At 41.0% G+C, this 23,049-nt stretch overlaps 1 protein-coding gene across 5 annotated transcripts in view; it reads left to right on the top strand.

Annotated features, from left to right (window-relative positions):
- Window positions 1-23,049, top strand: part of RALGPS1 (Ral GEF with PH domain and SH3 binding motif 1) — a 335,024-nt gene that overhangs the window by 99,567 nt on the left and 212,408 nt on the right. For all 5 annotated transcript variants that reach the window (XM_075259104.1, XM_075259103.1, XM_075259100.1 and 2 more), the window contains exons 7-8: window positions 1,194-1,283; window positions 6,763-6,855. In XM_075259104.1, coding sequence (XP_075115205.1) covers window positions 1,194-1,283; window positions 6,763-6,855 — 183 coding nt within the window. The remainder of the gene's footprint in view (window positions 1-1,193; window positions 1,284-6,762; window positions 6,856-23,049) is intronic.

Here is a 23,049-nt window from a genome sequence, read left to right as displayed (position 1 = left end):
ATCACAGTTTTCCTCAGCATGATGTGAATTGGCCCTTACTTTGTGTACTGCTAACTGGAGTGTTGTCAGTACTACTCAGATGCCAATTCAGCAGCCATATTCTTGCCCAATTGGAAGATGGTTGTGTTGGCCAGTTTTCGCAGAAAGTCCTAAAATTGATTGACTGTTTTTGAACCCTATGGGTATGTTCACACATGGTGGATATTGGTCCAGACAAACTGGGAAATCTTTTAAACCAAAGATTATAGTAGTAAAGCTATGTTAGAGATACATGAGATGTCCTATAATTTGTCTCCTCATTACAGATCATGTGGGGAGTTGTATTCCAGAGCTTTTTAAGTTGATCTTAATGTATTTCTTAGTCTCTACTGGAACAAAACTCAAGCATTATTAATTCTGTGACACAGAAATCCTGGAAATTTAGACCTTGGAAAACAGCCGCCCGCACAACACAGAGGTCAGCGGCAGATCATTGTTATATAAGAGCGACCCAGAACAGGCCTCCCCGGCCACAACATGATTGACGCAGGCAGCAGAGACTGTACACGTTAATCTGTGGTTGGCTGGTTATCATGTGTCTTAGCTCATTTCTACATAGCCTGGAAAAAATGAAATCTCACTATTTAATGAGAAACAAGTCGTCTGGTTTGTGTACAGGGGACAAGGGGGGTAAAAAAATCCCAAGATGAAATGCTCATAAATTTTATTATGTTTTGCAATTTTTAAATAAATAGTTTTCAGATTTTGTTCATTTCATTTCAATGTCTTTTGCATTGCATTGAGATAAAATCACAAATTTACATACGGATTAAAAGTTTATTTTCTCGGCAGCAATATTGTTTACTATGTCACTAACTGCACTTACAATTACATATATGTGCTTTACAACAGATTGTTGTGCTTTTAATACATTTGTCACATCTTGGGTTGTCCTCATGGCAGAAACTGAAATTTCTGCCTGCTTTGAGCAGCGTAGCCTTGTGCTATAGTTTGTGCCAGTCACTGGCACAAGTTGTAGTAAATCTGACAGTCCGTGCCACCAACATTTGAAAAGACATCACCACTTTGGGCTCTTTCTGGAAGGACAAAAAATACATTGTACAAGTGCTGTACGCTGGGTGAAAGATTTCCTTTTTGCTTAAAGTACCATTTGTAAACTGCTTTCCCTTAACTTTTTCTTCTTTTTATTTTAGGTCAGTTTTTGGGTTGTCCGAGAAATCTTAACAACGCAGACTCTAAAAATTAGAGCTGAAATACTGAGCCATTTTATCAAGATAGCCAAGGTGAGGATTTATACTGTACTCCATGCTTGTCCTTTCTTGGGAGCGCTTTTTGCAGCCGGATTGGATATACAGTGTTGGCCAAAAGTATTGGCATTCCTGCAATTCTGTAAGATAATACTCATTTTCCTCCAGAAAATGATTGCAAGCACAAACTCTTTGGTATTAATATCTTCATTTATCTTGCTTGCAATGAAAAAACACAAAAGAGAATGAAAAAAAAGTCAAATCATTGATCATTTTACACAAAACTCCAAAAATGGGCTGGACAAAAGTATTGGCCCCCTCAGCCTAATACTTGGTAGCACAACCTTTAGACAAAATAACTGCGAACAACCGCTTCCGGTAACCAGCAATGAGTTTCTTACAAGGCTCTGCTGGAATTTTTGACCATTCTTCTTTGGCAAACTGCTCCAGGTCCCTGAGATGTGAAGGGGGCCTTCTCCAAACTGCCATCAAGAGATCTCTCCCCCACAGGTGTTCTGTAGTATTCAGGTCTGGACTCATTGCTGGCCACTTTACAAGTCTCCAGTGCTTTCTCTCAAACCATTTTCTAGTGCTTTTTGAAGTGTGTTTTGGGTCATTGTCCTGCTGGAAGACCCATGACCTCTGAGGGAGACCCAGCTTTCTCACACTGGGCCCTACATTATGCTGCAAAATCTGTTTGTAGTCTTCAGACTTCATAATGCCATGCACACGGTCAAGCAGTCCAGTGCCAGAGGCAGCAAAGCAACCCCAAAACATCAGGGAACCTCTGCCATGTTTGACTGTTGGGACCGTGTTCTTTTCTTTGAAGTCCTCTTTTTTTTTTCTTTTTTTTTTTTTTACCTGTAAACTCTATGTTGATGCCTTTTCCCAAAACGCTCTACTTTTGTCTCATCTGACCAGAGAACATTCTTCCAAAACGTTTTTGTCTTTCTCAGGTAAGTTTTGGCAAACTCCAGCCTGGCTTTTTTATGTCTCTGGGTAAGAAGTGGAGTCTTCCTGGGTATCCTACCATACAGTCCCTTTTCATTCAGACTCCGCCGGATAGTACGGGGTGACACTGTTGTACCCTCGGACTCCAGGGCAGCTTGAACTTGTTTGGATGTTAGTCGAGGTTCTTTATCCACCATCCGCACAATCTTGCGTTGAAATCTCTCGTCAATTTTTCTTTTCCGTCCACATCTAGGGAGGTTAGCCACAGTGCCATGGGCTTTAAACTTCTTGATGGATGACACTGCGTATGGTAGACACAGGAACATTCAGGTTTTAGAGGTTTAGAGATGGACTTGTAGCCTTGAAAATGCTCATGCTTCCTCACAATTTTGCTTCTCAAGTCCGCAGACAGTTCTTTGCTCTTCTTTTTTTTCTCCATGCTTAATGTGGTACACACAAGGACACAGGACAGAGGTTGAGTCAACTTTAATCCCTTTCAACTGGCTGCAAGTGTGATTGTTATTGCCACCACCTGTTAGGTGCCTCAGGTAAGTAACAGGTGCTGTTAATTACACAAATTAGAGAAGCATCACATGCTTTTTCAAACAGTGCCAAAACTTTTGTCCACCCCCTTTTTTATGTTTGGTGTGGAATTATATCCAATTTCGCTGTTTGACAATTCTTTTTGTGGTTTTCCATTGAAGACAAATTAAATGAAGATAATAATACCAAATAATTTGTGATTGCAATCATTTTCTGAAAGCAAATGAGTATTATCTAACAGAATTGCAGGGGTGCCAATACTTTTGGCCAACACTGTAGCCCGGCTTTCCTTAAAATCTGTATGGCTGCATGAAAATTTGCCAGATGGATGAAAGAGAATCAGGGATAGAAATTTTCTTTAAAGGGGCTCTATCATTGGGAAATGTCGTTTTTAGCTAAGCACATACTATTTCACATGTACCTTTTGTATGTAAATTGCCTCAGTAGTTTTTTTAATAAGTCCGTTTTTATTCACATGCTAATTAGCTTTCGCCATGCACTACGGAAGTCTCACTGTGCACTTCTCTCTGCTATTCTCTATGTGAATGTACAGCAGAGGCTGCTGTACTGATGACTCATCTCCCTGCTGTCATGCACAGAGAATAGCAGACTGTGATCACAGACACTTCTGGAGTGCACGGAGGAGGCTAATTAGCATATGAATAAAGACGGACTTATTCAAAGTCTATTGAAGCAATTTACATACAAAAGGTAGGTGTGGAATAGCCTTTCTAAAGGCTATGCAAGTATGTGCTTAGCTACAGAGGACTTTTCCCAATGATAGAGCCCCTTTAAGGTTAGGTTCACACAACGTAATTTGCAGTGGAATTTGAATCAGTTTTCCACCTTGGTTTCCTCAACAAATTTCTGTCCTGTGTATTTCAGACTTTCATTGCAAACCGTGATGGGCAGATTACAGACAGAATTTTGAATTGATTTTGAGGTGAAATGTGTTCTAAAATCTGTCTCCCATTCATTGCAGTGAGAGTTTCAGACTGAAACCATCTGAAGAATGAGCAGATGCTGCTTTTTTTCTGTTAGCTGCAAAAAAAATTGGCTACTAGAAAAATCTGCATCCCAATGACATAAACAGAAGGCAGATTTCAGACTTTTGAGATTTTATTTAATGTACTTTTGATGCAGAAACTGCCTCAAAATGAGTCCCAAATTCCTCTTTGTGACCATGCCCTATACTACACAGGACAGACTTGGTATTAGTACCAGTGAGGCCTCGTTCACATCTGCGCCCGGTCTCCGTTCATACAGGTTTCTGTTTCCTGCACAAAACAGAGCAGGAGATGGAAAGTTGCAGGACTCTTTCAAACCCATTCATTTGAATGGGTTTGAAAGCTGTCCAGCTGTGAGCACCAGTGAGCGTTTTATGCTCTCCGCCGCGAAACAGTGTTTTTTTTTTTTTTTTGTTTTTTTTTTTTTTTAAACCGGACATAGAGTCGGACTCTGTGTCTGGTTTAAAAAAAACGCTTTTGCGGCGGAGAGCATAAAGCGCTCACAGCCGGACCCAGTCTGACAGGTTGCAGAAGACGGAAACCTGAAAACGGAGTCCGGGCGCTAGTGTGAACCCAGCGTGAGCAGTGCTTTTATGTTCGGTTTGTTTGTTGTAATAGGTTCTTTATTACGTTGTTTTCTCAGGGGACACAGCATGTATCTTTGTGTTCAGTTTTATTGGAATTCTTGAAGGCAATTTTGATTAAACCACTATGGAAATATGTCATATGGAAATTTGTTCAATAAATCAAGTAAAACGTAAGCACATGTTGGTAGGAAATTGTAAAATGCTATCGTTCTGCATATAATAAGGAAGCTATAAAGGCTGTATGAAGTCAAATAATTTCCTTTCATTCAGCGGCCAATGATCAGGAATTCCCAGTACTCTGATGCTGTTGACTCAGACACGGAAAGACAATAGTTCTGAGAGAAACTGTAGATGAAACCTTGGATGGTAAAATATTACTAAAATTTCCTCGTCCCTTTATCAGTCTAGCTTTTTAACTGGTAACCCTACAGTGATACTTCTTGACCCATTCACTCGCTGGTCAGTCTACTTGGCTGCAACACTGAGGACAGTCAAGTAAACATTTGATAGGACATCAAGGTGACAAAATGCCTGGGGGGGGGTTATCAAAGTAGTAGTTTGTCATTGATTTTATTTCATTTGGTCAAGTTTTACTTGATCCTGGAAATTCCTTTTAATAGGTAATTGTTCCTTGTTCCGGATTCTCTTCTCTTGAGCCAAGTGTTTGACTAGTTCTCCATTACACAGATACCCCATTGATTTAGATGAATTCTATGTAGTGGCACTACAGGGAATGTTGAATATTTATTTCCAAATTTCTCCACACCTGACCACTTGGGTCTCTGAAGGTGTACACTTTATGGTCAACTTATTTCTCCATAGTGGAGAATCCCTTTAAGTTCTGTATACTTGAAGATACATAGTTGATGGCTTGATCCACTGGACAGTCCTCAGTTTGTCAATTTTCTATTGACTGCGTGGTAAATAATTTTATGTTGCAGCTATACCATACATGACATCATTAAAGGGGCTTTCTAGGCTCTATAAGTTGATGAGCTATCCTTATGATAGGCCATTTATTTAGGATCAGCAAAGGTCCTACACCAGGGGCCCCCACTGATCAGCTGTTAGAATCAGTTCCACTTCACAGGCCATCTCACATCATGTTCAGCAGTCACATGGCCTTTTTACAGCTCAGTCCCATTCAAGTGATATAATACACTTTTGCAGATTGTATTTTTAATACACATTTGCAAAGGTGTTTTTTTCCCCTGATATACGCCAAATCCTCTGAAGCTAAATGAACAAATGATGGCTGCCTGCAGTCACCACTAGGGGGCTGCTCAGGAGCTTACATGAGACTGAACTAAAGATGATCAGCAGGAGGCGACCACTGGTAGGGCGTCCAAAAAGTGGATTCATTGCTCATAATGAAGTGATGAAGGGGGTGTTGGTTTTGTTTCTAGTACAAGTACCATCAGATGAGCAGTGATTTCAGGCTGACTCATGTTTAGTAATATCAAGCAAATCATTGAACAAATAATTGCTATGAATCGCTGGGGCCTCAGTCTATCCAGCTGCCGCTATAATCCAGCCTGGGATTGACCACATGAATAATTACAAATCACAGTTCATTACAGATTTTACGCTGATCGGTAACAGTTTCACGAGTCCGCCGACACCATTATAAACACAGAAGCTGCAAAATGTAAATTGTTCTGACAGGGACTTATTTGTTTCTATAAATCACTGCTTTTATAACTTTCAGTCTCGTGTACAGACAAAAATATTTTAATCTTCTTTCCATGTCTACATATTTCCCCCAAAAGAAGCCCCTTTATGTATGGAAAGGAGTGCAAACCTACCCTTTAAGATTGAATTTCAATGGGTCATTATACAAACCTCTATCCATTACTCGTAAATCATGTGGGCAGACGCCATGTGTTCTCTACCACATGCTGACGTACAGAATATACAAGATGAAGTGGGCAGGTAGAAGTCTATGTGACTGCAGGTTGAATACCATGGACATCCTTCAGTACGGTGCAAATGTTTGAGGCAGGTGTGAAAAAATGTCAGGCGGTTAGAATGCTTACAGATATGGAAGGGTTCATTGTTTATTTTGTCAATTAACAAAATGCAAAGTGAACAAATTAAAGAGAAATGTAAATCCCTTTGTCTGCCATCAATTCTTCTCGGTACTTGAAGACAGTTTTTGGCAGAACTCTCCATCTTGGAGAATGGAGCACAGATTTTCTGTGGATGTAGGCTTGCTCCAATCCTTCTGTCTCTTCTTGTGATCCCAGCCAGACTGGATGACGTTACGTCAGGGCTATATCTGTGGGGGCCATATCATTCATCGCTTCCAGGACTTCTCCTCTAAAAGGCAAAGCTTACAGTAAATATTGTTCTGGTAATCTTAGAGCAATCTGTTGATATCACTGAAATGTTATTGTAATATTTTATTATTTCTGTATTTTTCTGTAGAAACTCCTGGATTTGAACAATCTCCACTCCCTGATGTCAGTAGTGTCAGCGTTGCAGAGCGCCCCCATCTTCAGACTGACAAAGACCTGGGCTGTAAGTCCTGTACCGCTCTGTAGCATTTCCCTCCTGTTAATCCGCCTCCGGTGGGATTCTATGAAGAATCTGTCAGATCTCACTTCCTTTGCTCTCCCTCTAATGAATCGCAGTCTCTGAACTTGTAATGAATACATCACAAATATTGTTATAGTGTAGAAGTTCCCTGAATAGACATGTGAGTGATGTACATGTGGCTCCTTCATTTTACAGGCTTTGTATCCTTATTCTTACAAAGGACAAGTCAAATGCGGTGACTTTTGTTACAACTGGAGTTTTGTATTTGCCTACTGCCTTGTCAGCATGTACTGTTAAGGGGTTTTCTATGATGTAAATATTGATGATGTATTTATAGAATCCTTAGGATAGGACATCATTATTTCCTCTGTGTGGGTTGGAGACTTGGAACCATTAAGGATCCAGCTGGTTGAAAAGGCTACAGGATTTGGGCTGGTTGAAAAGCGCTGCGGCCTCTTTTTACTGAATACTAAGGTCAGCACCATACATTGTTCAGTGGCTGTGCTTGGTATGGCAGCTCAGCCCCATTCACTTGAATGGGAGTAAGTTGCTGCTGTACCATGTGATTGACCAATGTAACATCATCTTTGTCGGGAAGAGACTGATATGTGGGAGTCTTGGTGGTTGGACCACCACCAGTCACATATTGATGATCTATCCTAAAGATAGGTTATCAGTATGTAAGTTCCAGGAAAACCTCAGTTTGAGACTGGAGCCCAAGTCACAACATGGCTGCTGATAGTGTCATGTGACCCAACATATCCTTCAGTACTATATTAACTTTTTTTTCCTGATTTTTGGGGCTTATGATTGTATGTCACTCAGACCCCACCGATCTTGGGAAACGATGAACCACTGCACTGTAGTCACAATACTGTTTAGGAGGTGAATAATTATGGCTACAATATTTCTATGATAGGAAACGTCTCTTAAGGAGAAGACACGTTTGCATTAACTGTGGATACTGAGTATGAAATACATGCGTGAGAGATGTTGTCACTGAAGGATAAACTATAAACCATCCCATACAGATCTGTATATAGGCAGCACCGGGTGTTAATGACATCTAGTCTGCTTTCACCCTGGTGATAGGATATTAGACTTGTAAAGCAAAGATGGAGCAGCTAACAAGAGACTAATGCTCGCTTTTGTTTAGTCTGAAAGTTTGATTCCCTTTTTTTATGGAAATGTATACTAGAAACATATGTTCGGAAACTGGGAATGGCAGGCGACTTCTAAGAATCCCGACTATTTTACTGGCTTCATATTAAAGCATTGAGTTATACTAAGACCCCGGAACGTCTTTCCTTTCTCTACATAGGGTCTGGGCTTAGTCTGTCATATGAAACACTTTGTGGTGAGATTGCTGCAATTGCAAAATACAGATGACCCTAAAGAGTGAGCTCTTCGTGGAAGCTCTCAATTATCTGTCAGAAGAGCAGGCCTCTCGCTATCGAGTAACATGTTCTGGTTAATGCCGTCTTTACGTCATGATTAAAATATTTTATAGGCAGACATTACAGTTAACACATACAGTCCTATGAAAAAGTTTGGGCACCCCTATTAATCTTAATCATTTTTAGTTCTAAATATTTTGGTGTTTGCAGCAGTCATTTCAGTTTGATATATCTAATAACTGATGGACACAGTAATATTTCAGGATTGAAATGAGGTTTATTGTACTAACAGAAAATGTGCAATATGCATTAAACCAAAATTTGACCAGTGCAAAAGTATGGGCACCTCAACAGAAAAGTGACATTAATATTTAGTAGATCCTGCTTTTGCAAAGATAACATCCTCTAGTCGCTTCCTGTAGCTTTTAATCAGTTCCTGGATCCTGGATGAAAGTATTTTGGACCATTCCTCTTTACAAAATAATTCAAGTTCAGTTAAATCTGATGGTCGCCGAGCATGGACAGCCCGCTCTCAAATGATCTGAAAACAAAGATTGTTCAACATAGTTGTTCAGGGGAAGGATACAAAAAGTTGTCTCAGAGATTTAACCTGTCAGTTTCCACTGTGAGGAACATAGTAAGGAAATGGAAGACCACAGGGACAGTTCTTGTTAAGCCCAGCAGTGGCAGGCCAAGAAAAATATCAGAAAGGCAGAGAAGAAGAATGGTGAGAAGAGTCAAGGACAATCCACAGACCACCTCCAAAGAGCTGCAGCATCATCTTGCTGCAGATGGTGTCACTGTGCATCGGTCAACAATACAGCGCACTTTGCACAAGGAGAAGCTGTATGGGAGAGTGATGAGAAAGAAGCCGTTTCTGCAAGCACGCCACAAACAGAGTCTCCTGAGGTATGCAAAAGCACATTTGGACAAGCCAGCTTCATTTTGGAAGAAGCTCCTGTGGACTGATGAAACAAAGATTGAGTTGTTTGGTCATACAAAAAGGCGTTATGCATGGTGTCCAAAAAAAACAGCATTCCAAGAAAAACACTTGCTATACACTGTAAAATTTGGTGGAAGTTCCATCATGCTTTGGGGCTTTATGGCCAATGCCGGCATCGGGAATCTTGTTAAAGTTGAGGGTCGCATGGATTCCACTCAGTATCAGCAGATTCCTGAGAATAATGTTCAAGAATCAGTGACGAAGTTGAAGTTACGCCGGGGATGGATATTTCAGCAATACAATGTCCAAACACTGCTCCAAATCGACTCAGGCATTCATGCAGAGGAACAATTACAATGTTCTGGAATGGCCATCCCAGTCCCCAGACCTGAATATCATTGAACATCTGTGGGATGATTGGAAGCGGGCTGTCCATGCTCGGCGACCATCAAACTTAACTGAACGCGAATTGTTTTGTAAAGAGGAATGGTCCAAAATACCTTCATCCAGGATCCAGGAACTGATTAAAAGCTACAGGAAGCAACTAGAGGCTGTTATCTTTGCAAAAGGAGGATGTACTAAATATTAATGTCACTTTTCTGTTGAGGTGCCCATACTTTTGCACCGGTCAAATTTTGGTTTAATGCATATTGCACATTTTCTGTTAGTACAATAAACCTCATTTCAATCCAGAAATATTACTGTGTCCATCAGTTATTAGATATATCAAACTGAAATGGCTGCTGCAAACATCAAAATATTTATAACTAAAAATGATTAAGATTAATAGTGGTGCCCAAACTTTTTCATAGGATTGTAGAAGTGTTTCATACAGTGTTTCAGAAACTGGGGGGATACTTAACAACGAGGAATCATTTCTCCTGACATGTCTGTTTTAGTAAATTGTAATGTGTGATTGGACAGTTTTATCGAGTATAAAGGCATGCCCCTGTGACAAGGGATATTAGAACTATCTGTTGACAGTGTATTCATACTTTTCCAGGAAGAATAGCTGAGGAATGGCAAATTGCAAGGTGTTCAAGAATAATTATGGAATACAAGATGCAGTACCAGAAATAGTCCATGGGCAGCAGTGGTGCTACATTACCACATCTACTTGTTCAATGGTATATAATGATCCCAGTGGTTGTTACTATATGTAGGAAACTGTTTCTCGTTCAGTATTGGTGGGATTTCTGACCTAATATGGCCACACACCTTCAATATCTTCATTTAGACCTTTATCCCCTCCCCCCCTCCATACCCATGCACACTTGGTTCAGTCAAGCATGCATGTCTTGTCAGTGGGATTATGGAAGTAATCTGCTTTTTATACACCTCTAAAATAGAAGGAATGGACATTGAAATTCCACATGGGCATCTTTGCTTTTGTAGTTTTTGTCTGTGTAAAATCTTGATGGCCTCTTATACTGGTACGGTTTGGCATATATGCATTGTGCAGTGACATCATTAATGATAATGACATACATAGACTTTGATTAGGCCAGGTTTTGTAGGATTAAAGGGGTTTTCAAGGGAGCTAAACTTGTTTAAAAAAACAAAAACAAAACAAAACAATAAAACCACTTTATCTACAATTATTCTCCCCTCTCCCCACAACCAAATGAATTAAAAAAGGTTGAAATAAAATATCTGTGATGTTTCAGAGGTTTGTGTCTGGGCTGCAGGGACCACTGTTCCCAGAAATAGTGGCAGTGCTATCGCTGAGCCATGAGGTACCAACGTCTCGTGCCTCAATTCTCAAAAACTTTCCTAAGCTGAATGCTATTTCTGTTTAAAAAAAAAAAAAAAAAAATGTCATCCTCCTGTTTTGCAGAAGTGATAATCTTCCCGCACGTACAGTTGAAGGACATTTTCCTTTATCAACATTTAACAAATGAGTGAGGCCGATATCTTCCCTGCCTATAAATAGTTACTCGGTGTTCAGGCTACAGACTTGGCATAGATCCCGGATAATGTAAATCTCTGTTGCTGTTTTTTTGGCAGAGACGCCTGAAGTCCAGATAACACACAGCAGATTTAGGAAAATGCTTTGTGAGTGATGGAGAATTGCTGATTGGTTCCTGGTGTTACATTGTAACATTTCATAATAGGCTGATAATATTAACATCCATTCATTTATCTGTCCTCTCCGCTCTCCCGGATTACCTTTGAACTTGTTTATATATCTAAAGCTCATTGAAAATTCATGAAGACTGGCATTACACATAAAGAAAAAAAATAACTAAAAATGAGATTTTTTTCCAACCATCTTAGCGGCAACATATTTTGTCGTAATCTCTTTCCAGTGGATATGACCATGAATGCTGGAACTTTCTATGGTCTGGGACTTGTTGGGAAATCAGCTATGATTTCCCTCTTGTTGACAGGTTATCAGGAGGGACATACATGTATGAGAAGATAACCCGGCCACAATAAGGACATCATAGCTGGTTTTCAGGAAGGATACTACATGTATGAAAAGACAATCCAACCACATGTATAGAGACACTACATATATGAGAAGATAACTTGATTAGAATAAGGACATCATGGCTGAATTATCAGGATGAATGAGAAGTTAACCCAACTACAATAAGGATATCATGGCTGGTTATCAGGAGCAGTGGCGTAACTACCGGGGTAGCAGGGGTAGCGACTGCCACAGGGCCTGGGACATTAGGGGCCCAGCGACAGCCGCTACCACTGCAGGGGCCACTATTGGGCATAATACTGTGTGTAGGGGCTACTATAGGACATAATAGTGTGTGCAGGGGCCACTATGGGATATAATACTGTTTGCTTGGACCACTATGGGACATAATACTGTGTGCAGGGGCCACTATGGGATATAATAATGTGTATAGGGATCACTATGGGGAATAATAGAGCGCGCAGGAATTCGGGGGGGGGGGGAGGTAGGGTCTTCAGCAGGCATCGGTCTTCAACAGGTATCGGTCGGGAAAGGGGGGAGGGGCTGGGGCCATGTCAAAAGTTCACCACGGGCCCCCGCTGGTCCTAGTTACGCCACTGATCAGGAGGACACTACATGTATGAGAAGATAACCTTAGCCACCGGAATGAAAGTCCATTAATATCTATGATGGGAACCCATCTGTAGGGGTAAGGAGAAATTCTAGAGAATGTAAATTTACAGGGGATTTTATGTTATATTTGGAGAACCACTTTTTATACTATTGATTAAATCGGCCTTTCTTCCTCTTATAATTTACATTGACTTTTGACACAACTAGATCTGTTTTGGATGCAGTTCCAGTTACTCCTTTATTACATCACTGGGCAGCTGAAATATACCACTGGTTAATAAACTCCATGTTGAGGCACATGAATGAGAATGGAGAATGGCATTAGTAATGGAAGAGTCACCTGAAGAAATACCTTGTTGGGACTCTTAGTAATTCCAAGTACACGCCTCCAGTGCTGGGCTCTGCTTTGAACTTTACAGCTTGTTTGAAGATAACATCAGTTTGCTAACTTCTGCTATGGACGGTAACCAAAACAGCGGAGCTGTGCTGTCTGTTGTACAAGTATCCGCCATTCATAGAGAGAGGTAGAGAACCCTCACCGCACCTAGTCTACACAAAGAATGTCTGGGCACCAACTCTGCTCGCTCAAGTTACCAGTGCTTGTGCCAAGGCGCTTGAATGGATATTAGGCAGGATACTGTAATATATCAGTGATCTGCAGGGAAACCTGATCTGTCTGTGATGCTGATACTGTACTAGGTGAAGTCTCAGCATTGCTCCTTGCTTCCATATGATATACTAGAGGAAGGTTTCCTGTTGGTGGGGGTCCTGCTAAAATACTGTATAGTAAGTGTTTAATATTCTAGTTATACTGAGCTAAGAAGTTTGAGAAGATTAGATAACCATGGCTGCTTTATTCCACACTTGACACTGCTAGTGTTTGCAGTTTTACTCCAGTTATTTCTGTGCACTTGAGTTGCAAAAGCAGAGGCAACCCGTGGAAAATTATCAATTATGTTGCGAATGGAAGTAGAGTTACCCGAAAACGCTTCCGCTATTTGGGATTATTGTTTTGTGTAAATTTAATAACGTTTGGAGGAAAAACATTGGTTGCTTCCTTCTAGAGACAGCTGTTTCTCTAAGAAAGCAAAATGTCTTTTTCCAGTCCTGAGGAGTGACCATTGATTTAGAAAGAGGATACCTACTTTATACTGTCAATTCTGGATGTGGTATATGTAGAATGATGCAACCTTCAGTGCACAGGAGCAGTATATTCTACAATCTGTAACTCTCCAACTGTTCCAAAATTGCAACTCTCACCAGGGACCCCTTTTAATATGGTGTAGTTCGCTGAATTGGATGTTATCCTAAAAGATTTATTTTGACAAACATCTGTGATTCAAGCTGAAGCACAATAGGCACTTTTTCACATTTTGTCACCTTACAACCACAAACTTTAAATATATTTTATTGAGATTTTAAGTGATATACTAACAACAAGTAGCAGATAATTGTGGAGTGGAAAGAAAATGATACATGGTTTTCAAAATTTTAATAAAAAAAAAAATCTGAAAAGTGTGACGTGCAAAAGTCTTCAACCCTCCTGTACTCTGATAGCCAGTAATAAAATCCAGTGCACACTTGCACAATTGCCTTCAGAAGTCACTTAATGAGTTAATAGAGTCCAGCTCTGTTTAATCCAGTCTCAGTATAAATACAATGAATTAAGACAAAAAGAGTATCAGGTCTCATAAGTATATATCAGAAAAATCAAAAGAAAGAAGTCAACAGAAAACCAATAATAATTCTCAGATGCAATAAATCATATGTAATCCAAAATGCATATGTATTACTCAATCCATTTCATTCAGTATAAATATACTTGTTCTGTGAAGGCCTCAGTGGTTTGTTAGAGAACACTAGTGAACAAACAGCATCATGAAGACCAAGGAACTCACCAGACTTCAGAGATAAAGTTGTGGAGAAATGTAAAGCAGGGTTAGGTTATAAAAACATATCCCAAGCTTTGAGCATCTGAAGGAGCGTTGTTCAATCCATCATCCAAAATTGGAAAAAGTATTGCACAACTGCAAACCTACTAAGATATGGCTGTCCACCTAACAGATTGAGCAAGGAGAGCACTGGTCAAAGAAGCAGCCAAGAGGCCCATGGTCACTCTGGAGGAGCTGCAGAAATCCACAGCTCAGGTACAGGGAGAATCTGTCCACAGGACAACTAAAAGGCACTGTGTACAAATCTGACCTTTATAGAAGAGTGGCAAGAAGAAAACTATTGTTGAAAGAAAGACATAGGAAGTGCCGTTTGCAGTTTGCCACAAGCCATATAGGGGACACAGCAAACATCTGGAAGAAGGTGCCCTGGTCAGATGAGACCAAAGTTGAACTTTTTGTCCTAAATGGAAAGCACTATGTGTAGCGGAAAAGTAACACCCCTCATCCTCCTGAATACCCCATCCCCACCTTGAAAGACTGTGGCGGGCAGCATCATGCTGGGGAGATGTTTTTCTTCAACAGAGACAGGGAAGCTGCTCTGAGTTGATGGGAAGATGGATGGAGCTAAATACAGGGTAATCCTAGAAGGAAATATATTGCAGGCAGCAAAAGACTTGAGACTGGGAAAGGAGATTCACCTTCCAGCAAGACAATGACCCTAAACATACAGCCAGAGCTACAGTGGATGGTTTAAGTCAAAGGATATTCATGTGCTAAAATAGCCCAGTCACAGTCCAGAAATAAATCCCATTGAGTATCTGTGGCAAGACATAAAAATTGTTCAGACGTTTTCCATCCACTCTGGCTGAGTTTGAGCAATTTTGCAAAGAAGAAGGGGCAAAAATCTGTCCCTAGATGTGCAAAGCTGGCAGAGAGAGACCCCAAAAGACTTGCAGGTGGAATTGCTGTAAAAGGTGGCTCTACAAAGTATTGATATATGGGTCTGAAGACTTTTGCTCATCATACGTTTCAGATTAACATTTTGAAAACCATGTATCCTTTCCTTCCACTTCACAATTATCTGCTACTTTGTGTTGGTTATCACCTAAAATCACAATGAAATACTTTTATGTTTGTCTTTGTAAGTGACAAAATGTGAAAAAATTCGAGAGGTATGAATACTTTTTCAAGGCACTGTATCAGTGTGCTGGTAGCCACAGTCACTCTAATGGGCTCTATATGCCAAAATCTGATTGGCCAAAGTGATGTACAGATGGTAGCGATGTCCTTGGTCCTTCTACCCCTATACTGGAACCTGCTCTTTCCTGCAGGACATCCACAGTCCATAGTCCCCTGAGTAGCCTCAGATTGGTGGCTGCAGTGCAGCATAATAGTTAGGGCAATCCAGGAGTCATCAAGTAGTTGGCAAGATAACTCTAGGAACCAGAGGAGGACAGCAAGAACAAGATGAACAAAATAAAGGCGGGTGAAAGACAAGCTGAGCTCAGGAACTAAATCAGAATCATAAACTGGAACAAATAGGTAAATGGACCTGCAAGGAAATGCCTGTCTTAAGACAATGTTTGAGTGGACTTGCAGACTCTATGGGTAAGAACTGATGCTTCCCCCCCCCCATGGTGGCTAATGTCTGCACAATTTTACAGGTATTACCTTACTTTTATCTCCAAAGTTGTGCAGCCATTGGCCATCACTGATGGGAGGAGATTGTTGGGCCACGTATTCTTAGGGAAGAAATGAAGTGGCACTGGCAGCATTTACAGCCTTGTCCAAAATTCATCCCGCCTATGGGGACCAATGGGGCACATGCCTGGGGTTGCACATGGTTGGGGCTTTGGAGGCTAACTGTTATGCCAGTGGCAAATCATGTGACCCCCATCTTACCCTAAATATTAGCCCTTAACAGCTCATCTGGAAGAATTTAATTTGGATTGAACTATTTCTTGGCTGCAACAGATTAAAGAATAAGTGGGACAGAACTGCTGTAAACAGGAACCTGCTTCTGTGTGACACCGTTTACTATGTAAGAGATAAGAACTTTTATCTGTTCACCCCATTTAACCAGTCACACAATCTCCATTCCTTGGAAAATCAGTTTGATCATAATTTTATTGATTTAATTTATAGTATTAATCGTAAATGTGTTCCAGATTGATGGAACCGTGAGAGCTATAAACAGCCATGAGTGTCCTGAGTGAGTTCCTAGTATAGATTCCTGACTTTGTACGTACAAGAGTCATGTTGTAACTCTGTACTGGGCTAACACTGGTTTTATAGCCTATTGGCATAGATATGACTGTACATCATGCACTGTGGTCTTTATAGTGAAACAGTTGAGTGCCAGATACTGTGTAACTATGTGGCTTTACTCAGTAAGGACTGTTGTAATCTTTTCTGGATGTTCTGTGCCGTTTAGGTCATCTATGAAGAAATCAGTGGAAGAAAAGGGCAAAAATGAAATTGTAACCCTGTTCCTCCAGTGCTCTCTGTGCTCTCTTACCTCCTGATGTAGAGCAGCTTTGTGGAGCTGCTGCTTCAGTGCTCAGCCGTTTGTGCTGCAAATCTCTGCTTTCTAATTCTCTAATAGGAAGGTATTATTGTCTACCCTGTTACAGATATAGTTGAGTCGCTCCTGGCCCCCATTTACCGTGTGTTATGTACAATTCTGGTGTTGCCTTTCATTGTTAATTTTGGTTCCCTTAGGCTCTGGGACCAGGTAGCCATTGTAAAGTCGTAACCCCCTATAGCTATGCCTCTTTAGCTACTGCCAGTCCCTGTTTCGACAAGCATGTGAACCTGCATTACAATTGTCTTTCCTATTTCCTCCTGTTATTACATTTCTGTAGTAAAATTCTGAGACTTTGTAGGGGACAAGGAAAACGGAATCACATTAAAGAGGTTTTCCAGATCTGATACTGTTGACCTTTGGATAGGTCATAATGTCCGCACTGTGGGGACACTCTGCATCCCCTCCATTAAGGTGTTTGAAGAGGCCACTGCCATGGCTCTGGGCAGGTTAGCTGTTATTTGCTGGCAGGCAGGATTGCCCTCCGTCTTGGCTTTTTCAGGTATAGCATGGTTGAAGTAGAGACTAACTATGCCGAATCTAAACGCAACCCTAACCCGCCTAGTTTAATATGGACACAGTGTTGGTGCCTAATACTAAGTCACAGGAAAGGATGTGGACACTGGAGCTAAGGCAGCACCACCTATAGGATTCATGGCAGACCAGCAAGCACCTTCTTTTAACCACTCCATTCTACCATCTGCCATGTCCTCTTCACCGATTACCAGGAATAGTGCCAATCATTGGCCATGTTTGGTATTGCAGCTCAGCACCTGAGCTGCATATGAGCCATGTTATAGATAAACTTGATGTGACAGGCCTGTGAAATAGAAGTGGCGTTCACCTTATAACCAAGGCCTCTAAAACCAGGTGATTGTAAGGGGTACCGTGTGTCAGACCACCACTGATGTAATATTAATGACCTATCTGAGCTATAGGAAATCCAAAGACATAAAAAATTCCAGCTTTCAACCGTGGTCCTTGTAAAACGTAGCGTTTATTCCAGTATTAAAAAACATACATGTTCACAAGCCATATCGTCTCCTAGGTGTATCCATTCCTTACATAGACTCGCTGACGCGTTTCGAAGACATATAGTCTTCTTAGTCGTAGCCTCTACGACTAAGAAGACTATATGTCTTCGAAACGCGTCAGCGAGTCTATGTAAGGAATGGATACACCTAGGAGACGATATGGCTTGTGAACATGTGTGTTTTTTAATACTGGAATAAACGCTACGTTTTACAAGGACCACGGTTGAAAGCTGGAATTTTTTATGTCTTTGGATTTCCTATAATATGACCCATAGCCGGTGGGATTGAATTCCGTGCTTCCTTCGTCCTGAGAGCCACGGGACTATATACATCTCCAAAGGAAGAGAGCAGAAAAAGATTCACAAAAGTAAGTGGGCTGCATTTTTTCTTCTTGTTTTACGTCTATCTGAACTATAGGTCATCACTATTTTGGTGTTGGAGAATCTTAAAAATTTTACAATATTCTAAGGAAGGGAATGGGTATTAAAAAAATATTTATTCATTTGATATATATTACTCAACTGTGAAATCTTTCACTTCTTAGGTGGTCTTTGCCTGTTCATCAGCGATGACATCACATACATCATTCATGTTATCATTGTAGCCAATCCGCAGTCATGTGCCTTATATGCAAGCATTCCTACTGAGGCCACTGATTGTCATATGAATGGGGTGTATGTGACATCATCGCTGCAGATTGACTGGGACCACCCGAGAAGCTCAGGAATGGTGAAGAGTTATTGAGTAATATTTATTTATTTTGTACCATTTCCTTTCCTTAACCAATTTTCTTCTCATTCCAGACAAGCCATTTAACCGGCCATGCCCTTTCTTTTCTCTTTTATCCTGTCATAGAGTAATTCAAGCTAGAATCTGATCAGTTGACCTCTTCCTATCCACCTTTTGCTCTATTACATTAGTATTTGCACTTATTTTGCAAAATATCCCAATTTCCTTTGCTTCACTGCAACCTTCCAGAGGTGAAAATATTAAAAGCAGCACATCAGAGTGAAATCTACTACTGTATATTCATTTTGTGAGATTTTTGTAACCGAAATTGCCTAGACGTTGCTTTACATGGCAGAGCCAGCAGATTACAATGAGTGGAAATACTTGAGAGCAGGAGCATTGACTGACAAAACACATGAGCCTTGACGCAGCGGACACCTGTCCATTAGCACATGATCCATTTCAGAAAAGCATGGAGGGTGAGCTTCATGCTTGACAAAATAGCTGGACGTTTAATCAGTTCAATACACAGAATTTAGTATTGAGTTGGGGTGGGGATTTCTGGAAAGAGATACCAAAAAATAGTTTATCCAGGATTTAGCAAGCACTGAAGGAACCTATTCAAATGGAGCCTAATTTGTTTTTTGGCCTTTTAGAATCCATTGGCAACGTATTTTGGAGTTTAGAGAAGAAAAGTGTTGGGCATATAGACAACATTGGAAAGGCGTTTTCTGTTTTGTTGGACTGGACCCGTCAAGAACAAGCTACTCATAGACTGTAAGCCCTTGCGGGCAGGGCCCTCTATCCCACTGTGCCAGTCAGTCATTGTTAGTATTATATTTGTTTGAATAATTTGTGTACCCAATGTAAACCCTCAAGTATAAAGCACCATGGAATTAATGAAGCTTTATAAATAAACAATAATAATCACAGTAATAATAACCATAGGTTGGATCCCAGCTGTAATCTGTAGTAGAATCTAGCACCCAGCGCCCCCACAGGGAAAATGCAGTAATGCATGAGGTCCGTTGAACTGAATGGTGTGGCTGTGTAAAGCATGGGATGTGGTAGGCTCTCCAAAATGAGAGATTGGAAGCTGGACCTGGGCTGAACCAACTGATTCTGGCTGCGTTGCGTTGTATAGTATGGCTATTCGATGTTAACCAACTGTTGGATCTACAACAATTACATATTTATGGCATATCCTAAGGTAGGTTAGAAAACGGAAATTTCTCGACAAGTCAATTGTTGAGGCCTGAGTTGGTATCTATTCTGTGACGACAACACTACACGTGGTGTCAGACTGTGGACTTCCCGGCAGGTAGTCAATAACATGTGCAGTTACAGCGGTGGAGCTTGCCTTTATAGCCCATTGTGTCGTGTTTGTTCATTCTATTTGCTTTGCTAAAATGCTCTGGTGTGATTTAATTTCCAGAGTACAATTGTAAAATATGTTTCCGTTTTACTTTTACTGGATGCATTTTACGCTTTTTGGCACATTGGCAAAGTTATGATTTTCTTTATAGTGAGATTAATGTGTTCTCATGGAATAGATGGTATTGTCATTTCATCCTTTGCCATAAGGGCCAGTTATTGGAGACAATGTCATTAGTGTTGTCTTTGGTTAATATAGAACATAAGATGTGGAACAGACTTGAAGTACTGCTAGGGTGTTTTTGTTTTTTTTCTTAAAGGGGTTCATCATATCTGTAAATCAGCACACACTCATGTCATTGCCTACTCTATGCTATATCATGTAGACAGCTGCTGTACATTGCTGCACTCACTGATATCTATCTCTGTACCTTTGGAGCTTCCTTTCTAATTTCCCAGCAATACACAAGTATCTTGAGATTCCAACTAACCAATAAGGGTTTGCTGAGTATGTCCATACACGTTGTGGTCAAGCCTGGGAAGTAACTAAAATCTCATGGGTCCTGGTGCAAAAGCTCAGCTTCAGCCCCCCATGCACAGTGTCTACTCACCACTATCAGTTATTTCCCATCCATACATTTCAGCAGCATTTCCATTTCCCTTTCCTTCTCTATCTGGGCCCAGAACACCATGAGGACATGTTCACAACATGTCTGTGTACACAAGCTTCCCTTCATTTCCATCCCCTGTTGGTGTTCCCAAAAAGTAATCATTCTGCGCTTTCCCCTTGACTATTATGCTGCTCAACAACTGACATTTTTGCCAAGGATTAATTTTCTTAGTGTGGAAGGCTGTGTCCTAAATCTTCACATGTCTCACTCCAGTGCACCAAAGGGAAGGGTTAAAGAGAACCTTTCACCTCCTGGGGCATATGAGGTGTAACGCACCGCTAGAATGCCGACAGTGCACTGAATTCAGCGCACTATCGGCTTTCACGTTCTGTGCCCCCAGTGAAAAGCGATTGGTGCCGTTACCTTAGCTCTTCACTGTAAGAAGGGTGTTTCAGACAGTCAGTCAGGAACGCCCTTCCTCACAGCAGCGCCTATAGCGCTGTACTGTGAGAGGGGGCGTTCCTTACCGCCCAGCGATGACGCTGAGCAGTGAGGAAGGCACCCCCCCAGTACTCGCCTATGGATGAGTACTGTCAGGAGGGGAGGAGGCGTTCCTCATCGCTCTCGCAGTACAGTGCTATAGACGCTACTGTGAGGAAGGGCGTTCCTTACTGTCAGAAATGCCCTTCTGACAGAGAAGAGCTACGGTACCGGCACTGATAGCTCTTCACTGGGGGCACAGAATGTGAAGGCCAACAGTGCGCTGTATTGAGCACACTGTCTGCTTTCTAGTGGTATATAAAACCGCATGTGCCCCAGGAGGTTAAAGGTCCTCGTTAATAAATTTACAAAGCAAAGACTGCCAGCCATCAAAGGAAATCAGAAAGGAGATCAAGAACTTTATCCAGCCCCAGGGTTAAAGATAACCTGTGGGTGCCCTCTGGCGTCTGGACCCGATTACAGCTGTGACCCCCTAAAGTCATGCCATTGCGTGAAGCAGCAGCTCTGCATGCAGATTACTCCTTCAATAAATTCAGCCCAGATGCAGTCGCATGTGGACCTACAACTTAACCGTAGCATGTATGGGCAACCTTATGCCTTTTGATTTAGCATTGATGGGACCCATCATTTCAGCCACTACAATAGAAGCAATTCCTTTAGGGCTAGTTCACATGTAGTAATTTGGTCCCGATTTTTAAGCAGGAAGCTGCGTTGGAATCCGGACCAAAATGCACCTGTCACAGCTAGCTGCGACTGTTGCGGTTTCCAACACTGTTGTGGTTTCCCACTTCGGATTAGGCCTAAATGAATGGGCTTAGTCCGGAGGGATTGTCTTGACGTGGACACTGTGGCGGTTTCTGCCACGGAATCCGCGTCAAGATGGGGCAGGTTGCTTCTTTCTTCCGTGAGTGGTAAAATACCGCTTGCAGAAAAAGGAAATGACAGTCTACTATTGAATCTGTTTTATTGACCCGGATTTTGATGCAGATTCCGCGTAAAAATCCGGACCACATTACTACGTGTGAACTAGCCCTTAGGGGAGAATATCACCATTACCCAGCTTTCACTATAGCGTGCAACTATTTTTTTTTGTTGTTTGTCGAATACTGTAATACTGTAAGCCCGAGTAAGAAATCGTGTGGACCCAGCAGTGTGTTTTGGACGCTGCAGCCTTTGGAGCTCTGTCACCAGGACTTTATTCTACACTGGTATCTTCCAGCTGAGCTGTCTTCTGCCTGCTGGAGGCCGCAGTCCTACTTCTAACTAGTACTATACATCATAACTTTATTGCTGAACTGTATACTTTATGAGCACAGAACAGATTATAAACACTGGAAGTGCTGGAAGTCAATAAAATCATTTATTCCTTGGGCTCTTGCAGATCCTAAGTACTTTACTGGGTGATATATTGCCAGATGTTTATTACCAGTATACAATATCACACCATACAATAAGCCTGGTTATCCAGGATCATACTGCATTTTCTACACTCACATCATTACTAGTTCACCCTCTTAACGGTTTAACGGGAATATATATATTTATATACACATACACACACACACATACACTAGTGAGTTTGTAGTAAATTAAATCTTTTTCTTGTGTTCCTTCTTGTCTCGTCCCTCTTTGTATTTATGTCTCTATTATGTTTTCAGTCTTGTTTTTTCTTTTTTCCTTTGGTCATTTTCATATTGTTGATTTTTTTTCGTGATCTGCCAGTTTTTGATGCGACCTGGTTGTGTGCCTATGTACTAGCCCTCAACATAGCTTTGGCCTATTCTTTATGTACGCTATGCCTTATTATTGTTTTGTTCTGTTCTTAAATTTTGAAAAAGTTCAATAAAATCTGATTACATCTAAAAGTTAAATCTTTTTGGAAATAGAAGTAGTTAAAAGGAGTTTTAAAGATTTTCTCGAACCGTCCTAGTGTTGACAATCTTTTGCCTTGATAGGATGCCAGTGGTTGCAACTGTGAAGGCTTGAACTTTCCACTTTTTTTGGACTTGTCAGAAACCCTGCTATGGTTTCCTTATTGTGGTCAGGTTATCTTCTCATACATGCA

The sequence above is a fragment of the Leptodactylus fuscus genome, chromosome 11 (assembly GCF_031893055.1).
Source record: "Leptodactylus fuscus isolate aLepFus1 chromosome 11, aLepFus1.hap2, whole genome shotgun sequence".
NCBI classification, from domain to species: domain Eukaryota; kingdom Metazoa; phylum Chordata; class Amphibia; order Anura; family Leptodactylidae; genus Leptodactylus; species Leptodactylus fuscus.
Note: the sequence above shows the minus strand (reverse complement) of the source record. Positions and strands in the feature narration are given on the sequence as shown.